Raw genomic sequence first — 22,245 nt, 5'->3', positions numbered from 1 at the left:
AATTAATACTCTATTGTGCTTTATAGTTTATAAAACATTTTACATATAGTAAAGCTATTTGATTTCCACAAGAATTTGTGAGGTAAATATTATTATTATCACCACTTTATGGATAAGGAAACCAAGGCTTGGTGAGGTTACTGACTGCTTCATGACTCCTATCTGTAAGTACTGGAGTGGGAAGTAGATTTGGGTCCTCTGAAGCCAAATCCAGTGCATGTCCCAACAAGCTTTGTGTGAAAATAAACTGGTTGCTTCTAGATCCTCTAATTTCAGTTCTCTTCAACATTCTCTGGATATGGTCAGTGTTGATTTTTTAAAAGCAATAGGGAAAATCGATTGAATGGCTCACTTTTCAGAGTTGCATTAACTTTTTCAGGCCACTGGGGTACAATTTACTAAATTACCTCTTCTAGAACACTAAATAGTACCCTAGTGGGTCAAAGAGTAAATGCACCTCTGAAAAGTGAGCCATTTCTTCCCTTCTTCCCCGTAATATCAGATGTAATATGTCCCCTATGACAAAAATATTAACCCGTTTCCATTAAAAACTCAAGAAATTGTCCCACACTGGATAAAATGAGTATGGAGAAGCTTCCCTAGGGAGCTGAGGAGGAGCAAAAATCTCTCTTCTATAATCCTGCCCACAATACTGTTGACAAGTCAACATGAACTTATATAAAAATATTTGTTTTTCATTCAATGGAGATTTATTTTAATCAAGACCTCAAAACAGAATAAAAATATAAATTCAAAGCTAATGGTTTCCAGGGGGCAGATGCAGAGGATATCATGATGACTAGTCTCATCCTGCATTACAGTGTTTAAAACTAAGCTCAAGCATTCATCTTGCTTATGAAATAATAGATATATCCCAAACAGCTGGTCTTTCACATGTATCATTATACAATAGGTAATCTCTCTGACCGAATGAAACAAACATTCCTTGGGGGCAAGTAAGCATGTTATTACTTCTAATCTCCATAAAAGCAAACTCTCCGATACACATTTGAATTGTCTTAGGAATAGCTATTGAGTGATTTAACATTTGCAAGATACCTTAGCAAAGCCAGTCTTTTAAGTTTTCTGCACTGTTCTTGCCTTACTCTTCTGGAAGACTGCTTTGCAATGAAAATAAGACAACTTTAATTTAAGAATCATCCAGCTTCTAATTAAACTGCCATAGGCAGCTGGTTGGATAAGTTTTAATCAGTTTCAATCACCTATTGATTGGTATACTGAAGCCTAAAAAATTAAAAGTAAAAGATGATTGGGGAATTGTCCCATCTCAGAACAACAGTAGAGGCCTCTGTAAATAACTCCTCTTTTAACTATCAGCTAAATGAACGCTTCAATACTGCAGTACAAAGTCTTCTGCAAAATTACTTTAACTAACAAGCAGAAATTTATCAGCTTCAGCCAAAATCAATGCTGAAATCAATTTGAACACTGGTTGTGTCTAAAGGGGCTCATTGGCAATTTAGGGAAATTACACCATGTAAATGCCTGTGCTTTAATTGAACAGTTTCATCAACTAGGCTGTGATTGCTGTCCATTCATTTATTTACTTTCGCTGCAGCTACCATTCTGCAAAGAAATGGCTTTTGTCAGGCTGGAGAGAGGCACTTTATCTTCATTTTGTGCACTTTTGTGCATAAAAGACTTCATGAAATGGGCATATCATGACTAGGGTCAAAAGAAACCAGGAGAGACTTTTTCCTTTAACGTAAAAACTGAACAACACAAACTACCATCATATCTTATACCATCCAGGGACAGTCATCTTTAAATCAATAATAAGAAGGAATTTGAGTGACTTCACTGCACATGACACTATGTCTCTAGGTTGAGGAGCTATGTTCTGGACAACAGAAGGAAAGTATTTGGACTTTAAAACCCAATTCCACCAATGTTCTTTATGAGATATTTTTGTTGAGTTACAAAAATATATAAACTGTGTTAGAACATTCTCCCTCAAAAATTAGGCAACATTCTGTTTTTAAAAATCCTTTGAGGTTAGTCAAGGGAAGGTGTTATTCTCCAATCCATTTAGAAGATTAAAACTTAACGGTGTCACATATACTCTTAAAATATGATAAATAGGAGAAAGCAGAAAGAAGTCTATGTGAGAGGAGGGAAACTAACTTCCTTATAAAGACCAGCAAGCCCAACATATTTAGATTCCAGAAATGATTTAAATACACTCATAAACTAACTCACGAAATCATGGCAGTGAAAAAAAAAAAGAAAAAGAAAACCAAAGATAAAATTTCCAGGGCGTCATGTGTTGAACTGACTGAGGTTCAGAGATCAGCACAAACATTTCTGACATTGAGCTAATCAGTTATTCAGAGATTACAAGATCCAAGGAAGGAGGGAGGAAGGGAGACAGCTGTTTGTTCATATTGGTCTTCTATAAGATACATGTGCCTGGTGCACAAAATAAAAATTCAAAGAACAGCTGAAGTATATCTGCTAGAGATTGCTGGCAGAAATTCTTAGGTTTGCATATATTCTGTTTATTCTAGCTCCTCATAGAGCCAAAATGTAATTATTTACCAGGAATGGCACTGGGAAAGGACTAAGAATTAAGAAAGCCTGGGTTTCAGTGGTGATCTTATCCTTGACTTGGTCTGAATCCTCAGGGAAATCCATTCATTTATCTATGTTTCCGTTTCTTCATAAATCAAATGAGGATGACGATACCTACTGTGCTCAGCTACATTCCCACACAGCTGGGGCCATAACATGAAGCTTGTGATTGGCACCCAGTGTGGAAATGTAAATGCAACCACAGTGACTCTGAGTACCTCTTGCATCTTCCATGTATAGGGGCAGGTAGGGCCTTGAAACATTTCACTTGAGACTCCAAAGGAGCAGGGAAACTTATCATTTGCCCCTTCGGTCAGTTACCCCAGCTGTTGTGCTCTGCAAATACTCACTAAGAATTACCTCCAAAAGAAGTTAAAAGAGAGGAGAAATAAACGGTGTACACAAACTTAACTCGGTACATGTGTCTATGGTAAAAATTCATTCTATAATTTTATCCCATGTATTTTATCCCATCACTTATAAAGTTTCATTGGCTATACATTTTGTTGCTGAGGCCATGTAAAATATATTTTATTCATAATTTTTAGATAACCTTTCTGAAAATTTAATTATGATTTAATAAGTTTTATGTTTATTGGCTAAGTATATTGTTACATTTTGCTGCTACAGTTAACCGTTGTAATAGATTCAGTATGTTTGAGAACCTCACACAATACATATCTTCCAAATACATTAAGCTTGTTAAAATGCTATATTGATTGTGCCCTAAAGCAAGTTCTAATTTTGTGTGAACATTTTTCATTTTATTATTTAAATTCACAAGACAAAAACCATTAACTCCTTTCAGCAATACGACTGTACTATCTTTCTTTTTGCCATACTGACAAGGAAAAGTAAGGAAATTTTAGGGTCAAGAAGACAACATGATATAAAGTCACATTTAAAAAGCAAATTAATGTTTTTTAAAAAAAAATGTAATGCTTAATACCCACAACCTAAATCTCTATTGCTATTTCCCCCTCAAATTTTGCAAACTGCTCCTCCAATTCAACTTTAGTGTATAAATCAGAACCTAAACATATTTCACTCTAGTAAGGCAGCAATTTAACAGAAATATATTCCCCTACATCAAAGTAACCAATGACAGAGCAAAGAAAAAAAAACTGTGGCAGAAAGTTATACACAGTAAATGCCTTTTGGACTTTCCAGTGAATTATTTTCCAAAAAAGCAATTTAAGTAAATACCCTAGATAAATACCCTAGATGCTACGGTACACAAATATTTGCTTGTGCAATATGCCAACCAAGAGACTACGATTTTCTAACACATCAAATATTGTAAAATAGCTATAAAAAAAGTAACGTGTCTTATAAATCAAGAAATACACCACCCCTGCTAGCACAACCATACAATTAATCCAGGGATTCAATTATTAAATTATAAGTTTTTGGTAAATAAGGAGACCCAAAGGGTAGACCAAATAACAAGTTATGTTGTCATAATTGTCAGCCAATAAGTGGATGTTTTAACATCTACTAAAAAGCCTCTAAAATTAACACCTAGAGATGATACATCATTGACTTTCAAATGTATACACTAATTTTATATCTTACATCCAAAAATAACTTGGATTAAAAGTTAGGAAACTCAGAGAGTAAATGGCAAACAGAAAAACCTTGGCTTGGGAAGCAGGTGTCAGAAGACCTAAGTTTTATTCTTGACTTGATCTTGGGCATGTCACTTAGCCCTTCCAAACTTTATCTTTCTCATAAGTAAAAAGAGGGTAACATACCTTCTTAGCAAGGATTTAGCAAAGACTAAAAGACCCAGGGTGATCAAGCCCTGTCCATCTCTACACCTTCCCTAGAGCTTATTCTACTCCAATTACACAAGTTCATGCCTTTCTTAATCTTAGGGCTTCTGCCTGAGTGGTTACTTCTGCCTATAAGGTTCTTCTCCCAGATTTTCCCAGTGATTCCATCCTGTCTTTAGGTCTCAGCTCAAACAGCACCTCCTCAGATAGGTCTTCCTGAGCACCTCTTCTACATTTTTTATAGAACATGCAAGGTCTATATAATCTTACTTTGGTGTTTATTGTCTTGATTATTGTTTGCCCCACTAATGTGAGCTCTGGATAGGGACCTTGCCTATCTTGTTCACAACTGGACTGTACATGCTTGGAATAGTCCTTGGCACAGTGACAGGACGTTCAGTGAAAAATGAATATAGACTAAACAAAACCAAGCAACACCTGACATAAGATTTTTATGGTAACTGAATGCTGAATTTAGTTCTGGGACTTTAGGCTTGGGAGAAACCTGTGCAGTCATCTCATGTCCAGGTCAAAGTGGGAATTCTTTTCTCAGCAGTTCTGAACAACAGCCACATCATTCTGCTTAAGGTAGAGGAGTTCACCACTTCCCAGAGTCACCCAGCAATGAACAACACATTGTGTCCATCCTTAGGCTGTGAAGAATCTGCCTCTGCAGGTAAATTCCTGAAACACTCACTAAGTGTCTACAGTAGGTAAGGCACCGTGCTGGCCCTGTGAGGACTCCCACCAAGGTAACCTAGACATGACTCTCCTCCAGGGAACACAACCCAGTGGGAACAAGAGTAAAAAGAGTACATTAATCACTCTAACCAAAGGTCGACTGTCACAGAGACATTCAAGACAGGCCCTTTGTGTCTAGTCTTCAGAAGAACACAAAGGAAACCTGCTCCTCATCTACAGAAATGCCCTTCAGACTTTAAGTCAACTGTCATGGAGCCCTTTAATCTTCTCTTCCTCGTAGAAAAGATAGCCAATTCCTTTCAAACACTTCTCAGCTCAAATGCCAGTTCCTCCATGATGCCTTTCCTGATCCTTCCTGAGGAAAGAGCTAAAAGCCATCACTTCTTCCTCAGCCCCCCAGATCTGTGCACCATACACACAGACAGGTGGCCCCAGACTGTGAGGTCCCATGCATACCTGAGAACAGAACTTCCGCATCTATCCAGACACAAGTTTTATGAGGCTAGGCTGTCCCCAACATCTGACACAGTGCCCTCCACACAGCACATGCTCAGAACTTGGCTGCTGGACAGATGAATGAAGGAGGACTGAATAGGCACAACTCCCCAATCCCTCATTATTCTCTCCATTGCTCCTCTGGGTGCTCTCTGAACTGTCCATATGTCTGTAAACTCAGCACCCAGAACTACATACAGGAATCCAGAATCCAAAAGTGACAGACACTATGTCAGTCCCTGATGTTATGCCTTCTTGGTGTGGCAGGGAATAGATTTCAAACAGAAACTAGATCTCTTACATCCTACAACACAGAAGTGTGCTAATGTAATGTTTACCTGATCACAACCACTTTTGCTGGGGACTTTAAACGTCTTTATAAATAAAAAATTGTTATTAAAATATTAGAAAGAAGTCTTGCCACTTCAAAACTATTTTTTTCTCTGAAAGGAGATGAAGTTGAAACACTTAGATTCAGCAAATTCTTACTTGAAATATTACCATAATGTATTGATTTTTACCAGACTCAATTGACTGAAAAGTTGTTTGTATAGCAATATTGGCCAAACCAATATACTACAACAATTTTGTTACCCATAGTAATCAAGTGCATTTCTGAAGTATAATTACACTATCATAAAAAATAAAACCAAGATACCCTTTTCCAAGCAATAAAACAATAAAGGCTATAAAACAGAAAGAAAAAAAGGCTAAATAAATGAGATTTTTAAAAATGAAATTTAGTGTCTTTCAAAAACACTACTGCCTCTTCTTCCTTTCCTTAAGCCAAGGTTAGCAGAAAATGATCAATACTTCAATCTCAATAAACTATTTCAATAATAGTTAATTCAGGTGGAAACAGAGTCTGAAAATCTCTGCTCAGCGACCTGTGACATCCTGTCATGTTGGTTGGATGCCAATAATACATCATTGCCATAATGGATATGAGAATGTATGAAGTTACAGGAACACGGAGAGGTGGGGAAAAGCAAAAGTGGGAAAGGTACAGAGAACCATGAGCTCAGGTTCATTCCCTAGATTCAAATCAATACAATATACATTATCATATGAAACAAACCTGTAACAGTGAATGCTGAGAGAAGGAGAGAAGGAAACATACATAATTAATTTTATTTGACAAATATTCATTGATTTTCTGAAAACATGAATATCCTTGCTTGTCACATGATACTATAATGCAATCCAGCCATAAACAAATATTTAATTTTGCATTAGGATGATGTCTTGTTTGCTTGTTTAAAATATGATCTTGGCTGCAAGGAAAAGACTCCTTATGTGATTAGAAATTTAAAGTCAAAATAAATCAAACCATCATTCTAGCTCTCAGGTCAATTTTAAAACCATTTAAAAACTACTCTTAATTTACAAGATACACATCATGCAAAAATATATAAAGGAGTAGGGCCACTGACACAGCCACAAGCAAAGCTGGGTCCAGACCTCGTGCTCCCTCTTTAAGTTTCACACCTTCAGGTTGGCTGGTGAAAGAGGAAGTCAAGGTTTTCTGGGTACTATGTGGTTCCCAATATTTTCACCACCAAGGACTCTTTTCATTCTGTTTCTCCTAAGGAATTCCATGTTTTGAAATATTCTGTTTACTAAACAGCATTTAACTAGACAATTTATGTATTTTCTCATTTTATATAAATGACCATCAGTCCTTCTAATTTTCACTAAATAAATCATATTACTATAATGAGTTAATATGATTCCAGCTCCCAAACAGTAATTTAATGTTTTAGTTGGCCTCTACAGTCAAATCACAAGTGCAAAACACAAACTAATAGGCCACAGGATCTCAGTTACCACCTCCAAGGACCGTCCCCAGCCCACTGCCCAGCAAATACCTCTTTTTAGACAAGGCAACAGAAAGGAGGAGAGACCAGCATCTTTGAGAATTACAATTCCTTTCCTCCTTTTATTGTCTCTAGATAGGTTCAAATTAATCCCTAAATAATGGTATACATTCAACCTTCAAAACACCATGAAGGCAGTATATATACTACCCATTGTATCACTGAGAAAATTCTACCTGAAGTCCAGATCAGACTCTTACTCTATCCTGTGGGAAGGAGCTGGAGATAGAAAATTCAGTTTTCAAACATCTTGAGACTAGATTATCTGGCCCCAAAGCTGAAAATATGAGTCTTGGCTTGAATAACTGGCATTAAGGAAAAAATAATATAAAAGATAATCTTTCAGTGATTGCTGGCTAACTGACTTACTATGATTTAATCCTAAAAGTGAAATATTACTTCATTTCTAGATCCAAAGTTTGAGTGACTCCATCAAATGATATGCCAAGGAAGCAGGGTCTGAGAGACTGCCTTTGGAATCAAACAATGTTTCCAAAGTAACTATGCCTGTTAATTACTTTTATTTCCATATGACATACTATCCAAGAAAAAGAGACAGTGACTAGTGAGTCAATAGATACTAAGCACTGAAGGTTTTAACATTTTAAAGAAAGTTAATCATTCGAATATCAATCTCCTCAGTGTGGATATTCTTATTCTTCTAGGTGAATGTTCTACAACAATTGTACAGCCTCGCAAAGTAGCTAGATATGAGGAAGATCCAATTAAAGAGCCCCACTAAAACCTCCACTTGCCTCATTCTCATTTCAGCCAAGACGTACCAAGGGTCTATTTTATCCTTAAAACTGTGCTGGGTACATGAGAAAACGGAAGAAAACAAAATGGACCCTGCTTCACCTTGAGACAACACTGCCGGGGGAAGAACATCAAGCAAAAAGAAACGAAATGCCATATAGAAATCTGGCTTTGCTGCTGAATGGCCACATGATAAGCCCCAGTTTTTTCAGTGGTAAAATGGGCTTAACCCAGCTGTCCTATGGCAACCTGAAAATAAATTAGGATTAAAAATACTTTGAAACTTAAAAAAACATATTTAAGATAATACGTAAGATATCATGATTCATCAAGCAACCACAGACTAGAATAAAACATAGAAGTATAATGTGTATAATATAAAGGCAGAATTTCTCAAAGTTAGTTCAACACAACTATAATCTGTGAGATGTTTATCAAAGAGTCCTATGGCTGGCTGGGGGCGGTGATTCATGCCTATAATCCCAGCACTTTGGGAGGCCAAGGCAGGTGGATCATGACGTCAGGAGATCAAGACTATCCTGGCCAACATGGTGAAACCCCATCCCTACTAAAATACAGAAAATTAGCTGGGCATGGTGGTGCATGCCTCTAATCCCAGCTACTCTAGGGAGGCTGAGGCAGGAGAATCACTTGAACCCGGGAAGTGGAGGTTGCAGTGAGATGAGATCTTTCCACTGCACTCCAGCCTGGTGACAGAGCGAGACTCTGTCTCACAAAAAAAAAAAAAAAAAAAGAAAGAAAAGAGTCCCATGGCCAAGTCAAGGTAGGAAGTACAAAATGTAAATAATTTTTCTATTATTAGTACTACCATTACCAGTAGTTAACATTTAATAAGTGTCAGTCATAGTGCTAAGACCTTTACAGACCTTCTCATTTAACATCACAACAACCTAGATACTATTAAATTTTTTTTCTTGTTCTGTTGCCAGGCTAGAGTACAGTGCCACAATCTCGGCTCACTGCAACCTCCACTTCCCGGGTTCAAGCTATACTCCTGCCCCAGCCTCCCGAGTAGCTGGGACTACAGGCGCCCACCACCATGCCCAGCTAATTTTTATATTTTTAGTAGAGTCGGGGTTTCACTATGTTGGCCAGGATGGTCTCAATCTCTTGACCTCGTGATCCACCTGCCTCGGCCTCCCAAAGTGCTGGGATTACAGGCGTGAGCCACTGCACCCCGCCCAACCTAGATACTATTATTATCCCCATCTTACAGATGGGAAAACTGAGGCATAAGACATGATATAACTTGCCAAAGGTTATGTAGCCAATTAATGACAGAGGCAGGATTCAAACTTAGAGCCCTCACACTTAACCACAACACATACTATTCTCTACTTTCTCAAAGTTTTTGAAATTCATTATGAATCTCTCAGAGGGAAATAGAACATGTGTCTTTCCTGAATTTATTTTTTTGGAGCAACTTGTAGCACTTTAGGAAATGAGGCAACAAGGAAAATACATTCATTACCTTTTCCTAAACTTTTCTTCTTCCTAGGCTTGGGCCATACTTTAAGGTATTTCCTTTACGTTCCATGTAGCCCAAATTAGTAATCCAAGAAATACCAACTTAAAATTACCTGTCTAAGTCACTCTCATAATATAGAGCACAGCTCGTCAGGAGACAGCACACAGAATTCACATTACCATTTGGTTTAAATGTCTGGGGCCAGAATTTCATATTGTACAACTGTGAAGGACATCTATACTTAAAGGAGGAAAATATATCAACTGTTAAATCGTATACATTGTAATTACACGATTATAATATCCCTTGAAATTCCCAACATTCCATCAAGTGAAGTGAATAAGACTGCATTATTAAACTTTTGCTTTGCACTTATTAGCTTTATTACACTTTAAAGAAAAAAATGGAATAAGCCCATTAGGCAGTTTTGTTACCAATGAGTGGATTTTCCAATATTTTCTTCATCTAGTTTATGTAGCATAGCCTATAATGTAATCATGCTGTTTGAAAACCCACATTTTTTATCATCAACACCATTAAGGTGAACTTAGTGTAGAAGAAACTCAATCATAACACATCAAACACTTAGTTTTATACAGACTTTAGTAAAGTGGATCCTCATTTATCAATGATTATATCATTTCTTTGCACTGTACCAAAAGCCAGGGATATAAGAACGATAATACAAGCTGAAGCCTGAGCAAAAATGATGCCCAATGATCAATGACAAGCGGTTATGCAATTTGGTATCTTCACGGCCCCTCTTAAGAATCACACAGGCAATAAGGTAAACGAAATTTCTTTTTATAAGAAATCTACTATATAAGCGCGAAAATTATCAGGATACTGTCATTCACCATCCATAAGCAATCCTGTCAAAAACATTACATCTTACAACACTCACAGTGAGCATTAGCAATGGTAGCAAATGAGCTCTTAGGATAAGTTTCTAATGTTACACACAGCATTCTAGCAAATTAAAAAACTTGTGGCAAGGACATATAGAAGAATGGTCCGTTTGACATAGTAGCCCTAATTAAAGGAGAAGTTCTAGCCATGCTTCTTAGCTAAAAACAACGTTAACTAAGTGATGGGGGAGTTACTGTTTAATGGGTGCAGAGTTTCGATTACACAAGACGAAGAGTTCTGTGGATGAATGGTGTTAACAGTTGCACAACAATGTGAATGTACTTAATGCCACCGAACTATACACTTAAATATGGTTAAAATGGTAAACTGTGTTATGTGTATTTCACCACAATTTAAAATAACAATTTTAAAAACAACATTAACATAATTTCATGTTGTAATTTTCCCTTGGGGGATGGGCATGTTTTTTCCACTTCTCTATGTACTCTCTCTTTTAAAAAATAAACCTGGCCAGGTCTGGTGGCTCACGCCTGTAATCCCAGCACTTTGGGAGGCCAAGGTGGGTGAATCACGAGGTCAGGAGCTTGAGACCAGTCTGGCCAATATAGTGAAACCCCATCTCTACTAAAAATACAAAAATTAGCTGGGCATGGTGGCGTGCGCCTGTAGTCCCAACTGCTTGGGAGGCTGAGGCAGGAGAATCCTGGGAGGCAGAGGTTGCAGTGAGCTGAGATCACGCCACTGCACTCCAGCCTGGGCAACAGAGCGAGACTCCATCTCAAAATAAACAAACCAACAAACAAACAAACAAACCTATGTTTTAAAATAAAGGATTAAAATGTCAACATCTAGAATATTATGTCTCATAAAAATTCTGCTGGGGCTTCATGGTCTTATGCTTCTTCCCTTCTAGAAATAAGCTAGGACAATAAATTCACAATAGATCTTCAATTAATATAAAACTAAAGGTTTGGTGAAATAACACAGATAAGTAGGTTAGGAGTCTAAAGAAACATTTTTAAATTCCATTTGAAGCCAATAAAAGGAATACGAAGAGTTGCCAGAAATCTTTCCTGTTTTATTATATTTGGCTATCAGCACAAAGGCATTAAGAAGAAAGGTTCAAGCTTTGAAAAGTGCTCCCTCCAGGGAATTCAACAGAAGCAAATCAGAGTGTACATGTTCCTTCTTCATCTTTCCTTTCTATGGGTACCTGAACTTAAGAACCTTCAGAACACAGTAAAAATCTAAGTCAGATAGTAAGGAAGAGAAGACTAAGATGAAAAGATGCCGTTTATGGTGGAGGTTGCGTGGGAAGGAACGCTAGTATGATCCAGAGAAGGAGAATAGTAGCCGCAAAAATCATTAGACACACTGGACCTCAATTTTAAGGGCCAGGCCCAAGGCCCAAGGAACATGTAAGAAACATGTTATTATTTATTTCTCTGAATTATCATAGTGGAAGGACTTCACTTTCAGACCAACTGTTCACAATACTCAGTCATCTGCAGGAAAAAACAATCCAAACATGGGAACATAAGTTCTTAAAGAACTATATTCAGGAGAAAGGACTCCCATCTTGGCTGTATCTGCAAAGGGCACTGAAGCCCTGAATGGGTGACTGGATCAGATGACTTCAAAAGAGCTTCTAAGCCTGAGAAATCAAATTCTATACCAAGGCTGCATCAATGAGTAGGGGATGTTCTGGGATTTTTAGGATGTGAACCTTCATGGACATAGAATAGGGCAATTTTTATCTGTATTCATGTGGTTAGTCAGAACTTAAAATTCTAAGAACATGGGTAACCAATTAGAAAATAAGTTAATTATTTTACAACTCTGGAAATACATATTAATATCAATGTTAAAGTATCTGTGGTTGTGATCTAATATCAAAACCATAATGTGATGCAGGATTAGTGTACACATGGAAAACAGCTCTCTGGAGGAAAGTTTTATTATTCCCTAAGGGCTTTCTTACAGAGTATGGATTTTTTAATTCCTAGTGGAATATTTTTCATACACCATTGCAGACTATTAAGTACCAGATATTACATTATGTAGTTTAAACTTTGCACTACTGCATGAGAAGACCTCCCTGTCACAGAACTATTTTTTATGGCTAGCATTTTTTAATATGAAAATGAACATTCCTTTGGGGTAAGACCACTGCAACTGGAATTTGGGAGAACTTTATAACTTAACATATTCATCAATGTGTAGAAATTATCTCGGGGGAGTAGGGTGAGGAGAGAAGAAAATACAACAGGAAGAAGGCTTTTTAATAACTTATAGTGTTGACACAGGGCAAAGCAATGGTATTTATAAGGTCTGGCTTCCACTGGGCATAACTGTAAACAGGCAGGGGACTAGCATAGGGTACTAGCAAGTTAAAAAATAATAATAATAGTATTAAAAAGCAAACGAAAAAAATGCATTAAACTTCAGGCCAGTTAAAGGTACACTTACTAATGGTGGACTATTAACTACACACCCAGGAGAGTTGCAGACTCGGAAATATTAAAAAGGCAATATAAATGCACTTTCCAGGCAATTCTTGAGAAAATAGATGTCTTGCAGAATTTTGGAGTCAAATATGGAAATAAAATCTAAGTGTTAGTGGTCATTTAAAAATCTTTGCCACAGAGAACTTGGATACTCAGTATTTGGAAAAGCGGATAGAAAGTTTAAACAAAATTGACTACTCACTTGTAGACTGTGCCTCCGTTGCCATGACCAAGAGTGTCCCGATATCGTATGTCTTGTTCATTCATCTCCACAAGAAAGAAAGAAAAACAAAAAGGGTGTCATGCTGTGGATGGAAATGTCAAGGAAAAGCAACTCTGGGCCATAAACAACAAGCAGTCTGGGTCATTTCAAGTTCAGCTGCAAGAACGAGAAGATCAATACAACATTTGCTGTCCAATTTATAAAAGACGATACCAAGGGACGAAGTGATGGAAAGTTTAATGACAATTTGTTTGCCTGGGTCATTTCATTAAAGTTTGATAAAAGGTGTCAAAATGGAATGATATAACATAGCTCAAAAGGGTCAGGTCAGAGATACTGATAAGAAAACAGTCTCCAGTACTGCATATAACCAATGCCAAAGAGCACTGCACATAACCAAAGTCAAACTTAGGAAGACAACACACACACACACACACACACACACACACACACTCAGTAATCTAATGCACAATCTGTAAATAAATTAGCCCTAGAAAACTCCTCAGATGACCCCCATAATTAGCATTTAACAAACTAAATAATGTTTATGATTTTCCTAGAGTAGATATAGCTTTTCTTTGCAAATAACAAACTAGTATACAGCAATAATTAGGCAGAAATCATATTGTGAAGATGGAAAAGTACCAAATCAATGCACTTAAGATGCACATATAGTCGAATATTATAATACATAAAGGAAAAATACATAGGCATGTAATTTTTATTAAAGTCATTTTCGTAACTTCGTATATAAAAGTTTGCATGTTTTTCAAGGTTCTATAAAACCTATTACACCACAAATAACTAATCTCATTTGTATTATGAATAGTAGGTGAATTATGTTAGTGCCCATAAAATAATGTTTTAGAGTTTAGAGAGCTCCCTATATAATTATTTATCAAATAACTTTAAGACTAGTCAGACTTTATTTGATGCATTCAGTAATTTTCTACACACTGGTCCAGATGCTTAAAAATTAACTGCCAACTTTATTCACTAAGTGGATTTAATAAAGGTGTTCTTTTCCATATAGCTAAAGCTTGGGGAAAGCCACTGTAAGCCCTGAAAAAAAAAAATCAATTTCCAGGGAATTGCACTGCCTTGCATGGGCAGAAAATGGATGGAGTTTTTAATTCAATATCACTTGGAAAAAAAATAGTTTGCTCTCAGACCAGTATAGCAAAGCTTTAAATATTTTGCTCTACTCTAAACTTCCACCAATTGAATAAAGCAAGGGTTCATTTACCAAGGGAAATATTTTCCTTCTACACATTTCTGAAGTTGAAGCTTCAGAGAGCTGTGATAATTAGGAGTACAATGCAGGTAACAGAAACAGCTTCCTTTCCAAGCCACTTTACCAATCCTTAAAAGAATATTGACAGATTAATGTGTAAAGGCCAATTCAGCACCCAATTTAATTGTAGTACAACCAGATTGATGCCCTTTACAATCAGCTAATTATTATATTTAGGGTCAGTGAAGTAATGAAAGACATGCCAGAACAATTGGCAACTATTTTCGTATTTGAGGGGAATTCTGTTCATCACTACCTTTATATTACTAATACAGAAAAAAAAATATTTTAAGCTGTATAAAAGGTGTGGCATAAACAAAATCTCATTATTCTGGACCGAATGATAAATTTTAAAGCAGCATGAAGAAAAGTAGCACATAAAGTGACGAGATGCTAAACTAGCAGAGTTGCTGTTTGGTTTACTTTGATCAATGAAGGAAACGTAAATAGCAGTATCCACTGGTGGGCACAAATAGGCCACTGGGCTAATTCCCTTAGAACATTTCTCTAGGTAATCTAAACATGTCTGTAACAACCTGATTTGTACTATTAACTAACAAGCTACATTCTCATCATGGCTTGACATAAATTTCTAGGAGAGACATTTCACTCACTCAAGTACACAAATTCTGAATTTGTGGCACTAAGGTTTAAGGGTAAGCAGGAAGTTGCTATGTAATAGATAGAGTCTACACTCTGGAGGGGCCACAGTCTGCAGTCATATCCCCTCCACCACTTCATAGGCAAAGAGGTAGGTATGGCATGTCTCTGAGCATGTTCAAATGGTATAATTCTGACATCATAGTCTTTTTACCACTATATCCACTACAGGGAAAAGAGAAGGGAAGAAGCTACCCAATGTACATTCCCAGCACTCCAACCTAACAAGTAGTAAGCATCCAACACTGTCAGGGCACAGGCGGGGAAGGAGTGCAGGGAGGAGAAGGGGAGAGGGAGAATGTTTGTTGCAAGTGTATGTGCGTGTGCATTAATTAACACTGTCTAAACAAATTCAAGAATGGAAAAAATCAAGACAAATATGGAATCCTTCAGATAACCAGGAGGATTGCAAGAGTCTCATAGAGATAAAAATGGTTTTGAAGAGCAAGTTCTGGAACCATGTCACTTAGTATCCATAAAAAGTGAGCAACGTATTCCTATAATGTCTTTCTACAATGTTTTAAAGTTATGCAAACCTTTGGCCTGTGAACTGATTGACAGTTTTTTAGTTTTAGTTTGTTTTTTTTTTTGGAGACAAAGTCTCACTCTGTCACCCAGGGTGGAGTATAGTGGTGTGAACTCGGCTCACTGCAAACTCCACATCTCAAGTTCAAATGATTCTCCTGCCTCAGCCTCCCGAGCAGCTGGGATTACAGGCACACACCACCATGCCCGGCTAATTTTTGTACTTTTAGTAGAGATGGGGTTTCACCATGTTGTCCGGGCTAGTCTCGAACTCCTGACCTCAGGTGATCAGCCTGCCTCAGCCTCCCAAAAGTGCTGGGATTACAAGTGTGAGCAACCACGCCCAGCCTGATTGTGTTTTAATATTAAAAAATATCAGATTCTTTTTCTTTTTGCTTATTTGAATTTTCTAATTTTTATATGCTGTACAAATACTCCTCATGTAAAAAAAATTTGGGGGGGATGGGAAAAACAAAGCAGAGCCCAAGAATTGATTACAAAAAATATTTTTAGAACTTCATATCTCTGATCAAATGGGCTAATTTAATTGATCTTAACTATGAAAAAATCATTAAAGGGATCTACAATCAACTAGTAGTATTTCTGCTTTTTTCGCTTAGATAAGGATATTAATTCGACTTTTCAAAATGAAGCGTAGGAAGAGTGTTCATTATATAAGAAAGTGATATTTAGAAGCTTACGGAATATTGTATTTAAATATTATAGTTGGGATCAAGTATCATTTAAAAAATCACAGAATTTTACAGCATTCTAAGACCACTTAGCCCACTTTACTTAGGTTACATAACTAGTCAAAAACTCAGTCTTTCAGTATACTCCAGTTCAACATCATAGCTCAGCAGTTTGTCTCCAGTATTAAGTATGGAGGGACATTCCTATCAATGGCCACTGGCCCACAGGAAGGTAAACAATCAACTGAAAGACACTCACAAGTTAAAAGCAATTTCATTAGCTACGATGTTAGTTTTTAAGAAGAAAAACGTTTTTAAAATCACACAGCTCTTTAAATTGAAAAGAGGTGAAGGAGAGCTTTTTACTCAATAACAATACCAAGTAGTTTTTTTTTTGTTTTTTTGTTGTTTTTTTTTTTGAGACAGATCTCACACTGTCACCCAGGCTGGAGCGCAGTGGCGCGATCCCGGCTCACTGCAAGCTCCGCCTCCCGGGTTCACGCCATTCTCCTGCCTCAGCCTCCTGAGTAGCGGGGACTACAGGCGCCCACCACCATGACCAGCTAATTTTTTGTATTTTTTTAGTAGAGGTGGGGTTTCACCATGTTAGCCAGGATGGTCTCGATCTCCTGACCTCGTGATCCGCCCGCCTCGGCCTCCCAAAGTGCTGGGATTACAGGCGTGAGCCACCATGCCCGGCCAATACCAAGTAGTTTTTAAATACAGTCCAGGTTCCTTGTTTTGACTAAAAAAGCAAATAAAAGGCAGAATAATAAATGTGAGGGAGGAAGAAGAAAAAGCCACAGGAGTTAACATGTCAACTGCCAAGATAGCAAATGACCTTAGAGAAATGACTGGCACTGAGCTCTGTTCCTGCTGAAAGAGAGGCAGGGGCCATAAAAGAAACAGAGACAGCAACAACCCATGGGCAGAGTCAGGTTGGGTTTGTGTGGGTAAAGGAGGGCTGTTGTGTAGTTTGGACTTACATACACAGCCTCATTTATGTTTCACTCTTCATATGCAATCCAAGATGAACTGTAAGAATCTAAGAGTTACATTACTAGTAATGATACAGTTTTTAAACTTTTTAAATTTTACGGTAGATATCTATTCCCCCTCCCTTTTTTTTTCTAAATACAAAAAGGTTTTCCTCTTGTTGTTGGGTTTTTTTTTGAGACAGAGTCTTGCTCTGTTGCCCAGGCTGGAGTGCAGTGGTGCAGTCTTGGTTCACTGCAACCTCTGCCTCCTGGGTTCAAGCTATTCTTATGCCTCGGCCACCTAAGTAGCTGGGCATGGGCCGCTACACCCAGCTAATTTTTTGTATTTTTAGTAGAAAAGGGGTTTCACCATGTTGGCCAGGCTGGTCTCAAACTCCTGGCGTCAAGTGGGCCTCCTAAAGTGCTGGGATTACAGGCATGAGCAACCGCGCCCAGCCAAATACAAAAAGTTTTTCTACAGGCTTTTTGAAGTTATCAAAATAACAGCCAAAAGATGCAGCTGGACCAGAATTAGTTCTAGATCTCATCTGAGTAGATTTATACTTGATTTATCAGGAATAGGAAAATACTGCCACCCTCTACTATAAAATCTAAAAAACAAAAAAAAAAAGAAAAAATAACTTTAGAGATGCAAAGGCCAAACTCACATATCTTTGGAGTAACTGTGCACTTTTTAAATTCTTCAAATTGACCCTTTGGGCTATTTCTAATGAGTTTCAAATCAAGGGCCAATGTTAAACAGATGATGCCACACTAGAACTGAAGTAGGAAAAACACATCCAGAAAACACATCAGTGAGACTGATTTATAGCTCTCAATTAAACTTGCCAAAAATATCTTCTGATTTATTTTTTAAGCTGGAAAAATGGAATTACTCCAACATAAAGTGATAACAGGAAAACAATGTCTCCATTCCAAAGACTAAATGTTAAACTTTTTTTAAAGTGCTTGATTTAATATATTAATGAAATTAATTGAAAAAATGAAATGGAATTCAATTATGGATCAGCACAGAAAATATTCTTTGTTTATTGTCTGTGTTAAGAAGAATCAGTACCTATCGCTTATAAATCATTAAAATAAAAATGCTCAATTAATCCTTATTTTATATGTAAAGGTCTGACAGAAACTAGTCCCATCACTAGACCTTTGCTTCACAAATCGAAGCAATAATGGTTTCAGAAAGCAGTCACACTCTATGAGCAGACAATTGGAGAGATTTAGTAAATCCCACTTCATAGAGCAGAGACTAATCGGAAAACACAGGCCAGTCAAATGTTTCTTATGAACTGTTGACACTATATCAATGCTGAATCAATTGGTGGCATTTACTCTGAGTGACAGAAAAGAAATAAATATTTATATCACATAACCTATATCAATGAACCCAGGCAGAAAGCTATTTCTAACTTGTCAATATTTGATTATCTTGAAGAATCATGTCCCTTTCTTTTAATGATTAATATGAATTCCTTATTAAATCTAAGTGGAGGCTAGTGGAAAGGCAAATCATTATTAATGCTTGAGAGCATAAACCACTAAAATAAAAAACTATGCTCAAGTGTTAAAGTATCATTAAATGTGACTTACATCTTCCATATCAAGTGGTGTCAGTGTTCAGCCCAGAAATTTATTGATGCCTACAACTGTGCACAGTACCTCACTGCAATGCAATTTCACTCACTGTTTAGTTACCCTATAGCACCAAGGAATTAAGGAATTAGAAGGAGACATTTTGAAAGCTTCCAAAGGTGGGTTTTTTTGGTTTTTGACGGAATTTTTTGAGTGCAAGTAAATGTAAGAAAGGCTAATCCTTATAAAGAAAAAAAAAAGCCATATTGTTTAATATGAGGTTATCACATTCCCAAGGGAAAGCAATAAACATTTAAGTGTCAAAAATCCCTGCCAGGACAACCTCCCACCATATAGAGAACCTCATAAATGAAGCCACTGAGATATCTATGGTACTAGGTTTACTGTCAAAACATTATGAGACTGCTTATTTTTTGTCAAAACATTATGAGAATGCTTATTTTTTGCAGTGGAAAAAACTGTTTTTCATTTTTGAAAGAAGAGTCTATGACAGGTTATTTTCCATTGCCTGGGCTGAACAAATGTAGTTAAAGCTTCTTAATTTATGTCAATTTTGAAATATATTTTCCAGCTGAAGAACACAGTGACTCATACATAAATTACAATTAGTAACTAGAATGCAAACATGTTGAAGATACATAAATATCCTAGGCTCAATATTTTTGCTTTTAGTCAGATTTTGTTTATACATACTGGTTCTAACAAAATATAAGGCACTGAGGTGATACAGATGTGGACCTCAATCTAAACAAACCTTTGGCTGCTGAAAGTTAAAGGTATTCGAAAAATACTATCTAAAATGTTGAGACTACAAAGATTATACATACACCACACTAGATTCTCCTTAGCTGTATATAGGATATTTAAGGACTAGTATTCACATACTCTGGATGGCAATCAGATGTCAGAAGCAGATCAACTTAATGTCTTCTAACTGTATTCAAGGAATTGTGTGCTAAATAAGCAAGGCCTCCAGAAGCACTATCATACAGCACTGTTTTAAGGCATGCACATCTACTAGGTCACAATGTTACAGGTGATATTAAAGGACAGGCATGAGGACCTGGCTTTGTCTTCTTGACATGCTCCACTACAAGTACTTGATTCATGAAATGCCAATGAGGCTTGGAGAGGTCAGTGTGTGAAGGCACTGAATAAGCATCTGAGATAATTAAGATTTCAGCCTTCGAAACATGGACGGGAAGTGAACAGCAGTTAAGAAAATCAATAAGAGTCTTTTATTTGCAGTGACACAGATGTCTCAGTCAATAGAGCCTAATAGGCAGGCTTGATCGCAATGGACAGGCGCCTGCCTCCAAGGCTATCGAAGGGCTTCCACTATAACAAACATTAAAACGCATTTATGTTGCTACTGAAGAATCGAGGACCCTGTAGGTAGCTTAATTTACCAGTGTATGTTTAAAAGCACTCTACTATTTCAGATGTGTTCATTTACTTGAATCAAAATTAGTAAGAAATAACTGGCCTGAAGGCTCGTTTGTCCCTCACTGGCTGGGTTAGGTCATTCAGCTTTAGATGGCCAGTCTACTAGGCAAACCAAGGTCTTCTGAAGGCCAGGAATTTTATATGCCAAAGGTCTGCTGTCACTCTGCCTCCCTAAAAAGCCAGTGTTAGTTTCAGGACAAAAGAAGGAGCTAAGGTAAGAAAGTAATGGTTTTTCCTTTTCTCCCCAAAGATAATGAAAGAAACAGTCACCTCAGAATGCAGGGCCATTTCAACAGCCCACGAGTTGACACACTTGTTCAGAACTGATTAACTTTTTAAAAACTGAGATGGCAGCAGGGTGTGTGCATGGTACTTCAATCTGCTGGGAGTGAAACCCATTAGCACAGTTTGAAAAACGGGCTGCAAATTGTTCTGCCAATCAAATTAAGCCATGTTATTCATTTATGACAGGAAACTCACAGACTCTTTATCTGTTTAATAAGCTTATGGATACAAAAACTGGATGGTAATATGTTATTATTATATGAAAATCTTAATATATAATAATACCTACCTGGCCATTGGCTAATATTTTTTTCAGTTCAGCAGAAGACTTCTTTAAGCTGAAAAGGAAAGATAATTTTTAGTGGCAAGATCATCAACACCTCTGAACACCACTGAAAATTCCAGACTGAAATACACCTTTGCTTTTAGGTATAGGGATTGAGCACATTCTTCACATCCTTCTCCCAATGTAAATTTTTTTCAAAAGTAACTGGCCAAATGCAAAAGGTATCAAATAAAGAGACTAAAACCCTGTTAGTAATCTAAAGCAATAAAGAAGCCTACAGTCAAGATGAAGCTACAATATCTTATGAACTACTTCAGTGACATTTTTATGGTCATTAGTTCTACTGCCTTTAGATAGCCTTTCAGAGGCAATTTCATGTGGACAATGTCATCTGCTAAGCACTAATATTCACAGCAAATAAAGATTATAGAACTTCAAAAGACAAAATAGATAATTTAAGTCCTGGTCTCTTACACAGTTAAAAGTTATAATTCAGCTTCCTGGGAAGCAAATATGTAGCACAAATAAATCCTGGTACTCACTAGCTGTGTGATCTGGGACAAGTTACTTATCCTCTCTGAACCTCAATTTCCTCTTTCTGTAAAATGGGGAAAATACCAATTTTATAGGGTAACCAGGAAAATTAAATATTACAAAAAATCTAGTGCTGTGTCTTATCCATAGTAGGTGTGTTTTTACAAATAAAATTATCAAATTTTAGCTGGTTTTCCTTTCCTATGGGTATAAGACTCGGCTCCCAGAGTTATTTAGGAAGTATTAAAGTGTTTTCTGAACATATATGACTTATGTTAACACTCATATGGATGAATTTAGTGAAAGTCCTTTTTTTTTTTTTTGAGAGGTAGTTTCGCTCTTGTTGCCCAGACTGGAGTGCAAAGTACAATGGCGCAATCTCGGCTCACCACAACCTCCACCTCCCAGGTTCAAGCGATTCTCCTGCCTCAGTCTCCCAAGTACCTGGGATTATAGGCATGTGCCACCACGCCCGGCTAATTTTGTATTTTTAGTAAGATGGGGGTTTCTCCATGTTGGTCAGGCTGGTCTCAAACTCCCGACTTCAGGTGATCTGCCCACCTCTGCCTCCCAAATTGCTGGGATTACAGGCGGTAGCCACCACCCCTGGCGTGAAAGTCCTTATTGAAGAAAGAATGGTAGTCAA

The 22,245-nt window shown here is 37.2% G+C and overlaps 1 protein-coding gene across 7 annotated transcripts in view; it reads right to left on the bottom strand.

Annotated features, from left to right (window-relative positions):
* Positions 1–22,245, bottom strand: part of MAP2K5 (mitogen-activated protein kinase kinase 5) — a 260,308-nt gene that overhangs the window by 189,658 nt on the left and 48,405 nt on the right. For all 7 annotated transcript variants that reach the window (XR_010137177.1, XM_063716193.1, XM_054531617.2 and 4 more), the window contains 2 exons: positions 21,069–21,117; positions 13,266–13,330 (listed from right to left, as the gene is read on the bottom strand). Coding sequence is in view for 6 of the 7 variants with exons in the window: in XM_063716193.1 (XP_063572263.1) it covers positions 13,266–13,330; positions 21,069–21,117 (114 nt within the window). In the remaining variant the exon portion in view is untranslated. The remainder of the gene's footprint in view (positions 1–13,265; positions 13,331–21,068; positions 21,118–22,245) is intronic.

The sequence above is a fragment of the Pongo abelii genome, chromosome 16, assembly GCF_028885655.2.
Source record: "Pongo abelii isolate AG06213 chromosome 16, NHGRI_mPonAbe1-v2.0_pri, whole genome shotgun sequence".
NCBI lineage: Eukaryota > Metazoa > Chordata > Mammalia > Primates > Hominidae > Pongo > Pongo abelii.
Note: the sequence above shows the minus strand (reverse complement) of the source record. Positions and strands in the feature narration are given on the sequence as shown.